This window comes from Mus pahari, chromosome 5 (genome assembly GCF_900095145.1).
Source record: "Mus pahari chromosome 5, PAHARI_EIJ_v1.1, whole genome shotgun sequence".
NCBI lineage: Eukaryota > Metazoa > Chordata > Mammalia > Rodentia > Muridae > Mus > Mus pahari.
This window is the reverse complement of record NC_034594.1, coordinates 143,219,416-143,233,711: the sequence shown is the minus strand read 5'-3', so window position 1 is coordinate 143,233,711 and position 14,296 is coordinate 143,219,416. Positions and strand designations below refer to the sequence as shown.

At 41.9% G+C, this 14,296-nt stretch overlaps 1 protein-coding gene and 1 pseudogene across 3 annotated transcripts in view; both read left to right on the top strand.

Moving 5' to 3' along the window:
* Positions 1-14,296, top strand: part of Atf6 (activating transcription factor 6) — a 168,213-nt gene that overhangs the window by 8,572 nt on the left and 145,345 nt on the right. For 2 of the 3 annotated variants that reach the window (XM_029538870.1, XM_021198491.2), the window contains exons 2-4: positions 4,621-4,697; positions 6,222-6,309; positions 10,386-10,486. In XM_029538870.1, coding sequence (XP_029394730.1) covers positions 4,621-4,697; positions 6,222-6,309; positions 10,386-10,486 — 266 coding nt within the window. Of the gene's footprint in view, positions 1-3,181; positions 3,306-4,620; positions 4,698-6,221; positions 6,310-10,385; positions 10,487-14,296 lie in introns of those variants that run through there. The other variant, XM_029538871.1, reaches the window with a different exon arrangement.
* Positions 8,669-8,938, top strand: LOC110321325 (annotated as a pseudogene).

The following is a 14,296-nucleotide window of genomic DNA, read 5'->3' as shown; positions in this document are numbered from 1 at the left end:
TTTCTCTGTATAGCCCTGGTTGTCCTGGAACTCACTCTGTAGACCAGGCTGGCCTCGAACTCAGAAATCCGCCTGCCTCTGCCTCCCGAGTGCTGGGACTAAAGGTGTGCTCCACCACACCTGGCTTCAACATCCCTTTTTAAAAGTGTTTTTGTTGTGTTTTGTTTTGACAGACTCCTATAGCCTAGGCTAGACTCCTGCTTGCTCTGTAGCCAAGGATGGATCACCTTGAACTCATGTCCTCCTACCCCTACCTCCCAGGTGCTGGCATTACAGGACCTGTGCATGCTTCACTCCATGGATGGAGCTAGTCTCTAACCCTTCAGTAGGTTTAACAGGACCTGTTTATGTACCCATTTGGGTCAAACTTGATTCTCCCGTGTCTACCTCCTGAGTGCTAAGCTTACAGGCATGTGCTAACATTGTCTGTCTATCTTTTATTTGTTTTCATTTTTTGGAGAGGATCTTATGTTGCCCTGACTGGCTTCCAATTCATAGTTTAGCCAAGGCTGACCTTGAGTTTACTTTAAATAAAAAAATGTTGAGATTATTTTTATTTTATGTGTACAGGTGTTTTGCCCATGTATGTCTGTGCAACCATGTGTGCCTCTAGTGCCTGCAGAGGTCAGGAAAAAGGGTGTCACATCCCCTGAAACTGTAGTTGTGGATAGCTGTGAGCTGTGGGGTGCTGGGACTTGAACTCAGGTCTTCTAAAAGAGCAGTCAATGTCCTTAACTGCTAAGCCACCTCTTGAGCTCCAATTTATCTTAATTTAAAATAAGTAAGTTTATTTATTTTTTAGTTACTGTTGTGTATACATAACATTATGTGTGAAGGTAAGAGGACAACCTTGTGGAATTGGTTTTCTCCATCACCTTTATGTGGGTGCTGAGAATGGAACTCAGGTCATCAGGCTTGCTTGGCAGGTTGGTCAGCTGAGCCCCCTTGAATTCTCTGTTATCACTCTGCCTCTACCTCCGGAGTAGGACTGCAGGCATGTGCCATGCTTGGTTCATGTGGACTGGGGAGTGAATGTATATTGTTTCATGCATGTTGCATTATACAAACTGAACTACATCCCCATTCCAATTTATAGCTTTGTTTTTGCTGCTGTGTGAGCAGAGCCTGCCTGAGGGCTGTGGCAGAAGTCAGGAGATGATGTGGAGGCTTCTATAGGGAATTCCCAGAGTAAACTGATAGCAGTGAATGTGTGTACATACACATGCATGGTTTTGAGTCAAGATTTGTCTGTGTTGCTCTGACTGGTCTTGAACTGGTGGACTTAAGCTCTCTTGTTACTTCAGCTTCACAAGTAGTTGAGACTAGATGTCTGTGCCATACTGTCCATCTAGACACATATTTTAAAATTCTGAAATAGTTTCAAGTCTGTAAGAACACTGTTGTAAAAGCACTGTAAAGAACACTGTAAGGAACTCTGGCATGCTCATCTGCAGTTTCTAAGTTATGTCACAGTTGCCCATTGCTTTCTCTTTTCTCTTTCCCATCTTTCACCCTTAAATACTGCAGCATCTCCTCCATTACCACTGTGTGTTTCTTCCATTCAGAAAATAAACAGGGTGTAACCCTGGTGTTCATTTTACAGAGATGGTTTACATTTTACTATCTGTCTTAGTGGTCTGGAATTGGTTGTTTTTCTTTTTTCTTTTCTTTTCTTTTCTTTTTTAACATGTCTCTTTGATGTCTTTCATTCTGGAATAGCTCTTTAGCTCCTTCAACCCCCTCAGTCTATCATACCTTAACAGTCTTTATGTAAGAAATTAATCATAATCTGGATCTATGCACTGTGGCCTTGTGACCAGACTCAGGCCATGCAATGACAGGTATGCCAGAGGCCTGAAGCTGTGCTTGAGTCTCCAAGTCACGTGGTGCAGGTCACATGATTACAGGTGAGTTGCCATCTGTCAGGTTTCTCCACTGTCAAGTCAGTTTTATCTTTTGTGTTTTTATTTATATTTGGGGGAGATGTGACAGGGCACTAATGTCCTGCCATAATTAATATCCCCTAATCTCTGTCCTCCCTGAGTCTGCCAGCCTAAATCAACCACTTCTCAAATGGTTACCACATGCAAATTATCTCTATCCTGTCTTACATTTATTAAAGCAATGCTTACACCATTAGAAAGAGCCCTCTTTCCTTCCCTCCCTCTCTTCCTTTTTCCATATGAATTCACTGAGTTTTTTTTATATTAGTGGCTTGTAAACTTTTACTGTGTTTTAATGATTATATTTCTCAGATTTGGTCAGTGGGAGTTCATGTTAGTGCCTTTGGTCTTTCAACCTTCTCATGTCCTTTTGTTTGTGTGTACATGAGTAGCAAGGATTGTACTTGCACTTGCCTTGCACATGCTGGGCATGGCCGTGGGTCTTCTGATATGTTCATGTCTTTTGCTGAGAATTTCCTTTTTTTTTTTTTTTTAAACAAATTAAGATTTCCTAGGCTTATTTTGTCCTTTGCTCTGAATCAGTCATTTCTCCAAAGTGTCCCTTAGTGATTTCCACTTAGTGGTTCTTAGTGTCTACCATCTAAGCACTGAATGCCGAACACTATCTTATCTAAGACTTAGTGTCTATTCTGAGTAGAATTTTTATTCTACTGGGGTTCCATTTTGCACAAACCTCTCACGAGGCAGAACTAGGAAATGAGTGCATGTCTCTGTGTGCACACATACATATGAACATCTTTAATGATTTCTTTTTCCCTGTTTCATATTTGTTTTGAGACAGCTGCCGTTCTATAGCCCAGGCTTGCCTGGAACTTACATATTCTTTCACCACTGCCTCCCCAATGCTGGGATTATAGGCATGTGCCACCATTCCTGGGTGTATATGAATGCATTTAAAAATTAGTTCATTTACTAATTAATTATTTCAGTCTAACACCTTATATTTCTTTTAGCCTTACTCTCCATGTTTCAGAATCCCCCCTCTGACAGTGAGGCTCGTCCCTCCAGTTCCTTTAGATAGATATATTCACTGGCTTCATCAGTTAACAGATTGCTGACTGGAACCACTGCTCACGGTTGAGGCTTCTCTCCCATCTGTCATGCTCTCTGCCCTCCCACCGGCTCCATGGCATTGGCGGCTAGGGAATATTGTCACCTACATCAGGCAGCCTGCTCTTCCCCCATACCATGTCTGTGAATACCAGGCGCTTTGCTGCAGATGACTATGCATAAAACCCCAGCAGCCTCATTGCTCTGCTGTCGTAGATGCTGGAGTCTTTGTGTTGGGGAGGCTAGGGAAGAAAGCAACAGATAGAAAGAGGAGGAAAAATGGGATGAAAGGTAAGAAGCGGGGTTATGATATATAAACATACTTTTGGAATAGAAGAAAGCTGCTAGGATTTGGAGGTAAATCTAATATAGTGAGAGCGTGGGGAAGGAGTAAACATTGGTTCTAAGGCTTTTAGCTTGAGCCACCAGGAGGATTGAATGTCATTAAGTAGAAACAGTAGAAGGTTAAATAGAAGGAACAAGACATCTGTTTGGAGTGTGCCAAGTCGGAGGTACTTTTTAAACGATCACAAGATGTAAACACAGTGCGTTACCTATGCTTCTTGACATTATCAGCTGGAGATACATATTTGGGAATGCTTGACATAGAGATGCTGTTTAAAGCCATGAGTTGAGTGGAGTTTCAAAGAGAAAACATTTATAGAAAAATTCAATCAGCGCCCAGGGGCAGTTTCATGTTAAAGGGATGGGAAACCATTAAGGTAGGGCCAGCCAGTGAGGTGGGAGGAAAATCAGGTAAATGCAGGTGAATGTTATGGAAGCTAAGTGAAGAAAATGTTTTAGTTGATAGGAAAGTATCAGCCTGTCAGATGCTCTTGATTGGTTGGTAGAGGTGAGGACTGTGAACTTAGTAGTATGGTGGTTACTGGTGACATTAATAACTGTGGTGTATGGAGTGGGGTGCTTGCCTGGTGTAGTTCAAGAGGGTGGGAAGAAATGAGAGACAGCAAATGCAGAAAACTTGAAGGAGTTTTAGCCTGCACTTAAGGCACATCCTCACAGTCATCTCCTTGCATGATTTTTGGCTTTGGAGCTGAATTTAAAGTAGCCATTTCTGACAACTGTGTGGGTGGCCTGGCATTCTTACTATCTGTACATTATTGCTGTGATTTAGTTTAGCTGGTGAAAGATTCTTATCACTAGTCAGTGCCTTTGTTACTGTTCTGTTGCTCTATGACACCATGGCCAAGGCGACTTATGAAAGCAGAGCTCAGGTTACCAGGCTTTTGGAGTAGTTGCCTTTCCCTGCTGAGCCATCTTGCCAAGTGTCCACTTTTTGGCTTTGTCTTCAAGACAGAGTCTCTTACTGAAGCTGGAGTTCACTGATTGGGCTAGTGAGCTCTGGGGAATCCATCTTTCTCTGCTTCCCCAGTGCTGAGGCTCCAGGTATATATAGCTGTACCCAGTTTTTTGCATGTGTTATGGGGAGCCAAGCCCACGTTCTCATGATGTTCACATTGCTTGAGCTTGTCAGCAGCAGTGCCTAAAAGAAAACGAATAGATCCACCAAGAGGCACAGCACAGAACTTGTTCCACTCTCAGACGCCTGAGTGACGTAGCATTTCTTTTTCCTTCTTTATTCCAGAGTCTACATTGTTTGCTGAACTTGGCTATTTCACAGACACTGATGATGTGCAGTTTGATGCAGCACATGAGACTTATGTAAGTATTAACTGTCAGAGCAATAGTGAATAACTTGATGTTTCATCTGTACTGTGATTAATGCATGAGGGTTTCTGAATAGTAGGTTTAGGCTAGTAGCTAAGTGACACCATTGACCATGAATGTTAGTAGCTCTTGTCAATAAGTACAGAGCTATAAAATTGTCCAGGTCTTGGTTTGCCATAAGAGAGATCCAGATCCAACAAGATAGATTTCTTTTCCCTTTGCTATTAAGAAAAGCAAGTTCAAACAAATAGCTATTCATATCATCTCTCTATAGAATAAAGAATGCAGACACAGCTGGAAACAATGCAGGAGTCAGAAAGAGGGTGAACGCTGCAGGAGGATGTCCTTTTTTGCCTTACCATTCTGTAGTTTTCAGACTTCTAGAATTTTTATAAACTCAACAAACAAACAAACAAACAAACCCCCACCAAAAAAAGCCTCGTATAAGGCTTCTTAGCATATGTTTTGTCTTAGGGGTGAGTGACCTTGGAAAAGTCATTTGACAGCCTATTTATTTGTTTTGGACTCAAGGCTTCACTCTGTAGTCTTGGATGGTCTCGAACTTACTACATAGCTCTGGCTGGCCTGCAATTGTTAGCAATCATCTTTCTTCAGCCTTCTGAGTACTGAAAGTATAGGTGTGAGCCGTTAGCTGAGCCCTATTTCTTGATTGTTACAGATCCTTTGCTGCTTGTGTGAGATAGTGGGATTAAGAGGCATGTATGAGTCATGTATCTAGTGAAGAGGAACTTACCAACTTCCTCTTCAAGAACTCTGAAAATTAGTCATATCCTTATTTTTATCTTTGATTGGTTAAAAAACTATGTAAAAACTGTTATTGTAATACTTTGAGCCATCAAAATGACTTTTTTTAAATTAGTATATGTGTAGGTGGTTAGCTTATAGAATTCTGAACTTTGCCTCATTCTTTAAGCCTCTACCTACTGAGCTTGTTTTATTGACCCTAAAAATGTTTTTCGAGTTTGTTTGTTTGTTTGTTGAGTTTATAAAAATTTTAGAAGTTTGAAAAACCACAGAATGAATGGTAAGGCGAAAAAGGACATCCCCCTAGAGCGCTCCCCTCTTTCTGACTCCTGCGTTGTTTCCAGCTGTGTCTGCATTCTTTATTCTATAGAGAGATGATATGAATAGCTATTTGTTTGGACTTGCTTTTCTTAATAGCAAAGGGAAAAGAAATCTATTTTGTTGGATCTGGATCTCTCTTATGGCAAGAGACTCGTTTTGTAAATCTTTAATGGTCTATTTCCACAAAAAAAAGAATAAATCTCACAAATTTCTTAGTTATTGAGCCTGTTTCCTTTTCTAGTTGTTCTTGTCCTTTGGTGAGCCAGAAGTGCTGTATCCCTGGGTTCTCTGAGATGTATCTGCAGTATGGAGCAGTTGGTTTGGGTGGTAGCCAGTATGCTATCCGTGGTAAATGGTGCCTGATGGTTTTATTTCATGGTGTGTGTGTGTGTGTGTTTCATTCTTAACCATTTGCTGATTTGACACCTACAGGAAAATAATTTTGATCATCTTAATTTTGATTTGGATTTGATGCCTTGGGAATCAGACTTATGGAGCCCCAGCAGCCACTTCTGCTCAGGTAATGATGTGGTTTACCCATAAGCGCTCTAGCCAGACTCATGCTCTCGTTCGGTTAATACTGGGAATTAAGTGGGTCAGAAAATCCTGGCCAGCAGGGCTTGTGAAATGATGAAAAGGATGAGGCTAGGTGTGCTGGCTGTGTGTGTCAGCTTGACACAGCTGGAGTTATCACCGAGAAAGGAGCTTCAGCTGCGGAAAGGCCTCCGTGAGATCCAGCTGTAAGGCATTTTCTCAATTAGTGATCAAGAGGGGAGGGCCCCTGGGCTGGTAGTCTTGGGTTTTATAAGAGAGCAAGCTGAGCATGAGGGGAAGCAAGCCAGTAAGGAACATCCCTCCATGGCCTCTGCATCAGCTCCTGCTTCCTGACCTGCTTGAGTTCCAGTCCTGACTTCTTTTGGTGATCAACAGCAATGTGGAAGTGTAAGCCGAATAAACCCTTTCCTCCCCAACTTGCTTCTTGGTCATGATGTTTGTGCAGGAATAGAAACCCTGACTAAGACACTAGGGTTACCAGCAATTTGGAGCCTCACAGCAAGGTCCCTGAGTTTGTACATCCTTTTGAGGAGGGGCACAGCTTGACTAATGCTATTTTTTAAGTGATCAAAGTTTTATAATAATAATAGAGAGAAGAGGAAATTGGATAAAAATATTGTTTGATTCCCTTGCCAGTTACTTAAGGTGTGATGATGAACCTTTCACAGGCCGTTATTCAGGACAGATCAATACACCGGGAAATTCTTGTTATTTGGACAGAGAGTTTAACTACAGTTTACAAAAGTTTAATTTGGATTTTAATGTTCAATTTTAATTTTTAAAAATTTAAATTTAAAATTTATGTGTGTGAGTGTTTTGCCTGCCTGTGTGTCTATGCACTGCTTGTGTCCCTGGTGCCCAAGGAGACCAGAAGTGGGTATCTGATCCCCTGGAACTGGAGGTAGATAATTGTCAACCACTTTGTGGGTGCTGGGAATTGAACCTTGGTCTTTTGGAAGATTAGCCAGCTCTTAACTGCTGAGCCATCTCTCTAGCCCTAAGGCTCACATTTTTTTGAATAAAACTTATAATTCCCTTTTAGCCTTGACTAATGTGACTACGCATGAGAATTGATTCAGAGGTTTCATTTTCCATAACTTTACGCAGCTTCTCTGCCACTCTGGCTTGTTCTACAGTTTTGTTATTTAAAACCAACGAGCCATCCTTCTGTGGGATAATTTAGACTTTGCATTCTCATGATTCTTAGCTTTTTCTTACCAATACATCTCACCTTCTTTGTTAACTAGATATAAAAGTTATTCCCTTTAATCTCTATTAATTTTTTTCTGGTATGTGTATGTGTGTGTATGTATACATATACATGTGTGTGTGTGGAGACTAGAGTTTTTTTAGAAAAAAATTTTTAGGTTTATTGTTTTTTTATTTATATTTTAATTTTTTTATGGTTTTAGAGCTTTACTGTAGAAAGGCAGAGGGAAGAAGAGAAGGTAGAAACAGAGAGCCCGGCCACAGCCACGTGGAGACTGGGGTGGGGTGGGGGTGTGGGAGTGTGAGGTGTGGGGGGGTGGGGGAAGGGAGAGAGAGAAGGGAGAGAGAGAAGGAGGGCTAGAGATGAGAGTAGGAAAGGGTGAGAGCTTAAAGAGTGGTTTATTTTTTATATTCGTGTGAATGTTTTGTCACATGTTTGTGCACCATATGTGTGCCTAGTGCTATTGTAGGTCAGAAGACAATGTTAGAGCTCCTGAGCAATGAGAATTTTGGTTTCTTTAAAAGCACAGAAATCTTATAAGAATGTGTTTTTGTTTTAATCCCAGGTGTGGGCTATGGGGCTGTTTCAGATTGCCCACAGCAGCTGACCGCTCTCGCAGGGGAGCGGTTTTGCCAGCTGCATATAGTTTCTGCAAGTGTCTGGCATTTGGAATTCTGGGGATTCTTCAGAGGATATAGAAATGCTAGGGCACCAAGAGGTGGGGTGGATTGGTGGTTGGTGGTTAGTTGCTTTTGGTTGTTGTTGGTAAGTAGTCATGTGTAAAGCAAAAAACAACAGGAGGATTTAGATATCCTGACAGTGAAGATCAAACTTGCCCCAAGGAACCTAATCAGCAGGAAGTAGTCTAATGATAAGGTTATCCCTTTCCCCTCTCTTCTTTTTTCCCTCCTATCTAGTGTTGGGGGTTGAAAGGGCAGAAGAAGGGCGGAGAATGGTGGAAGAAATGAGAACCCGGCTTTAGTGGGCGAGTTTTCACAGGGGATGTCGGGTCTGGAGCGGGTCTGTGCACTAGTGGCTGAGCCGTTGCGCGCTGGTGTCTGCCTCTCCCTGCTGCACCGCGCGCGACTCTGTGAGTGGCAGACTGAATTGCAGCCTCCAGGGGAAGGCATGCCATCTGCCAAGCAGCTAGCTGATATTGGCTACAAGACCTTCTCTGCCTCGATGATGCTCCTCACTGTGTACGGGGGTTACTTCTGCAGTGTACGAGCGAGCGTGCGGTTATCTCCAGCTTCACAGTGCCAGGCGCCAGGCCGCAGAAGAGCCCCAGACCTCAGGAGTCCCGAGGCATGAAATGGAAAAGACCTCCCCACTGTCATCCATGGCAAGAACTAGGCCACGATGCCTTTCAAACCTGTTGGGCTAAGATGCCATGGTTTCTGTGGTACTTCTGGCTTGTGCTGGTTTAACAGTTTTGGAGGCCGTCCAATAAATGGGAATGTGAGGGCAAGGTTTATTTCAGAGATTAAATATTTTGCTTTGTTAGAAAAAACAAAAACAAACAAAAGACAAAAAACAAACAAACAAAAAAAGAAAAGCAGAAAAGAGAACTCACAAAGCAGCCATCAGTCTGGCCAGACCCTGGAACTGGAGTTATGGACCATCTTGAGCTGCCATGTGGGTGCTGGGAACCAAATCAGGTCCTCTGTAAGAGCAAGTGCTCATCACAGCTGTCTCAGCTCTCTGTCCCCTCTGTCCCTTTCTGAGGTATTTCTTTGCAGCGGAGCCTCTTCCTGAACCCAGAGCTCATGGTTTTCGGCTAGGCTGGCAGCTAGTAGTGCCACTATTTTTAAGGGAGCTTGATGAGGTTGGGTTTGAGTGAGCTGAGAGAACCTGCAGCAGGCTGTCAGAGCTGACAGGAGAAACTGAAGGAACAGTGTCTTCTGTTTTCTAGCATGCTTCCTTCTAGGTCCCTGCCCACACCGCCTAGAAGGAAGTGGGCGTAGAGATCATTAGTGTCGCAGATGACAGGAACGGAGAGAAAGTGGGTACAGAACCAACACATTTCCCCAGTAAATCCCTCTTTATCCCTGCCCTTCCTAGTCTCCTTCATTTTATGTTATTTTGCTCAATTCCTGTCTTCTCTCATGGAATGTGAGTTACCTGTGTGTTCTTCAGGCTAAATTCCTGATTCATAGATTCTGGGAAGTTAATAAAATGGTTGTTTCAGCAAAGATTTAGTTACATGGTAATAACAGAAAACTGAGTTGGGGAGGTAAAGCTCAGTGGTAAAGTGTTTACCTGGCCTGCACAAAGCCTAGGGTTTCATATTCAGCTCCTGAAAACAGCAGCAAACAAGAGCAGCAACAACAATCAACCAAAACCCAAACATAACAAAAAGCCAAAACTCTAGAGTGAGCATTGACCTTGTGCTTTTATAGTCTGCGGTGGGAGGCAGGCCTTGGTTAGATAGATGAGTTCATACAGCGCGGGTGAACGGGTAGATACGATTTAGATGGGAGACTGCTGCTTATTCATATTTCCTTTCTGATTCTGGGTAGTTGGCTTTTTGTATATGGCATAATACTGAAAACATAGAGGAGTTTATGGAGTGGAATGTTTCACCTGCTCTCGTTCCTCAACCAAGAAAGCCAGTGCAACTAGGTTTTTCTTTTTCTCCGGAGAGTTAGTGCAGATTCGGCTTCCTACAGGAATACAAGTGTACGCTGGTTTCTGATTTTGAGTTTTTCATTGAAATGATACATTTTTATAACCAAACTACTAATTGAATTTTCAAAGACCATTTTACCCATCTTATTCTGAGCTTGTATGGATTGGTGTGTAAAACTGTTCTCCATGTCTTTCCTTGACAGACATTAAGGCAGAGCCCCAGCCTCTTTCTCCAGCTTCCTCCAGTTGCTCCATCTCCTCTCCTCGGTCCACAGACTCATGTTCTTCAACTCAGCATGTTCCTGTAAGTGGACAGTCTTTTGTGATATATTGGGTTATAATGTCGTCTGGAAAATGGGGGTGGGCTGGGGAGGGTGGTTGACATTAATGTTTTGAGTAAACTTATTCTCTGAGGAAAAGAGACTTGACAGGGCCTTGTGGGAGTGAGAAATCTGTTACCTCCTGGGTTTGGCTCCCTTCCTTTTGTTCTTGCTTCCCCATGCCCAGTAGTCTTTGCCTACTGGTTTTCTTTTCTTTCTGCACCCATCTTTCCTCTCCCTTAGAGTATACATTCTTTAAGGACTTGGAAGAATGTAAGATTTATAATTCCTGGGTCATGGAGTTCAGGAGTTCAGGAATTCCTACCTTATCTTTCAGATTAACTAAGAAAGTCTGATAGCTCCTTTGGAGTGCATTCCCTGGCCCTCACAACAAAAGCTTTGAGGTCAAGGAAATGGAGTACTTGATTTATGTAATGGGAAAGGCAAAGTACAAGAAGAAAAATCAAATTAATGTTTCATATATTATAACTTTTGTAAATTGAGACATCTTTATTCTGGCAGGTTCTATACTTAGCAAACTTCTAAATTTTGGGAATTCTGTTTACTTTGGGGTGTGTGTGTGTGTGTGTGTGTGTTTAGGTAGATGACAACCTTCAGGAGTTGGTTCTTTCCTTCTGCCATGTTGTGAGCAGCTGAGTTTTTGGGACCTGCACGGCAGGCATTTCTCCCTGCTGAGCCGTCATCTCCCCAGCACACTCTATTCACTAGGAATTCTAAGATTGCTTTTTGCTTTTGCTGGGCCATCAGCACCTGGAACAGTTCTTCCTTCTTGACTTCGTGCTTTAATGACCTTATCATTTGGAGTGCCAGACATTTCCTCAGGATTGGAGTCAGCTTTAGTGTCTATGGCAGGAATACCACAGAAGTGACTCTGTGTCTGTCTGTTGTTTGTTTGCTTTGGCCTCTCCGTCTCCGTCTCTGTCTCTGTCTCTGTCTCTGTCTCTCTCTGTCTCTCTCTCTCTTGGTTTTTGAGACAGGGTTTCTCTGCATAGCTTTAGCTGTTTGGCTGTCTTGGAACTTGCTCTGTTTACCAGGTTGGCTTGCAACTCATAGAGATACACCCACCTCTGCCTCCCGAGTCCTAGGATTAAAGGAGGAAGTATGTCACCACTACCAGATCTGTTTTTGCCTTTTGAGATAGGATCTCACCTAGTTCAAAGTGGTTTAAAGTTGCTATGTAATAGAAAATGGCTTTCAACTCCTGATTCTCCTGCTCTCACCTCCCAAGAACTGAGGTTACAGGTGCAGGCCACCCACACTCCGCCTTGTCATTTATTTTTGATAAGATTCAGTTTGATGGCACAGTTTGAGCTGCTCCTGTTACTGGTGATTTTCACCTCAGTCAGCTGACAGCATCTGCTAGGCTCTCACTAGGAATCTGCTCTTCCCTCCCTTTGCTAGTTGCCAGTATTTTGTGAAGAAGGTACTTTTAAACTGTGGAAAAGTACTGCTCTTAAAATAATAAACGTTTACTTTTTTATTTTGTGTGTATGATGTATGGTTGTTCATGGATGGCTCACAATGAGTGTGTGAAAGACTACCACGTGGGTTCTGGGGGTAGAACTCAGTGCTTTTACCCGCTAATCTGTTCATTTGCCCAAATGTGCGGTTCTTTGTCAAGCTTGCCACTACTCATATATTTGTTAATATTAGTATTGATTTATTGTTTCCCATTCAGTTTAGACTAAAACCCATTGCTGTGATTATTTATTTTGATTTTTGTGTTGTCTTGTATTTAGCCACCAGGAGTCTCTTTCTTTCTTTTTTTTTTTTTTTCAAAGATTTATTTATTTATTATATGTAAGTACACTGTAGTTGTCTTCAGACACTCCAGAAGAGGGAGTCAGATCTTGTTACGGATGGTTATGAGCCACCATGTGGTTGCTGGGATTCGAACTCTGGACCTTCAGAAGAGCAGTCTGGTGCTTTTACCCGCTGAGCCATCTCACCAGCCCCCAGGAGTCTCTTTCTATGGCTCCTGTAATCTTTTACTAGGCTTCTGTTGGGCTCAGCCATCTTACATGAAGGCTCTCTCCTGGGCCATTGCCCAACCCTTGCCTTCCCTTCTTAGGTCCGTGGTTCCCCTTGTGCCCGGACAAGTCCCCCAGGCATAGAGGGTACCCTGACAAATCCCCTAGGCATGGGGGGTGCTCTTGCAGCCCCATCTAGTGCCTGATGCTTAAATTATTCAGGAAAGAATATTTTCTAAATGAGTGTTAACACAAATGTTTCATAAAGTAAAGATGATCTGAGATCCATTTAAAATTGCCTTAGTATGTGATTTGAGACATGGACTCAATTTTATATTTCTCTAAATTATTACTAAAAGGTTTATTCCAATATAATATATTAAAAGTTTATTTGTCCCCCTCTCTGATTTCACTTACAAGTATGCATTTTAAATTTATATAGATGGTAGTATTATTATTAAATATTGGTTTACTGTTATTGATTTTATATTTGAGTTTTGAGACAGAGTTTTGCTTTGCAATTCAGACTAACCTTGAACTCATGAACCTCTGCTTCAGCTACTTGAGTGGTGAGGTTATAGGTGTATTCCACATGCCTGACTTCCATTTACTTTTAAAGATGAATTCATGTTACTCTGTATATATTAAATCTATTGCATCTAACTGCACATTTCAAAAAGCATTCACTGTATTTTACCCAAACTATGAAGAATAATATATTTTTGTAAAAATAATACTCTCTTGTGTACCTGTGTCAGGATCCCTTGGGATGTTTGTCCACATGTGGAGAAAGTGGGTGACAGGCTGCAGATTGGTCAGTTAGTCAGTGCTTCCTCAGCTCCCCTGGAGCTGCTGTATGTGCTCTGCAGGCTGTCAGCAGGCTTTGAAGAGCCTGGGCACTTTTCTGCTAAGGCCGATTTTACCCATAAGTCTGGGCTTTTTCCAGATAGTAAATCATTTTATTGTTTACCTTTCATTTCTTTGATTATTTATTGGTTGTTTACAAACCGTCTCTAATTTCATTATGTATTTGTGATCTTCATAGATTGTTTATTCGTGTCCTTTGACTGTTGCCTATGGATTTACTGTCTGTTTCTGTGTTATTTGCAAGACTTGGGAGTGGTTAAGACGTTAAGTTGTATTGTGTGGCTTCTGTGTTGGTGTATGAGGAGCTGCTTCCTCAGGAGTTACCTCACCCCTGTGAGAGGCAGCTCTCAGTCCTCTTGCCCTGAGCCCCAGGGCTCCCTGTCTGTGCTTCCCAGCCTGAGGTGAGAAGTTTGATAGGGCAGTACTTCACTCTCTGACTCTCAAGTCTCAAACTCTTGCTGGGTAAAGGCATTGCTAACCTCATTTTCCTATTATCTATCAACTTTGTAGTCTTTGTTAAGTAAAACTTATTTTCAATTACTCATATATCCCCCCACATATACCCTCTTTTCTTCTTGGCTTAATTTTGAAGTGTTTTGTTTTGTTTGTTGTTTTTTAAGTTTTCTTTTTGATCTAAAATTTTATTTTATATGTATCAGTGTTTTGCCTATATGCATGTATGTGCACATACATGTGTATGCCTAGTGACTCTAGAGGTCAGAAGAGTATGTCAGATACCCCAGAACTGGAGTATAGGTTGTAAGCCACTGTGTGGGTGCTGAAGAACAAGTGCTCTTATCTGCTTAGCTAGCTCCAGGCCCAATTTGGAAGTTTTAAGAAGTTCTTTTGTGCTTTTATCCACAAAGATACTTTCCTGCTTTTTCTCATATATATATATATATATATATATATATATATATATATATATATATATAT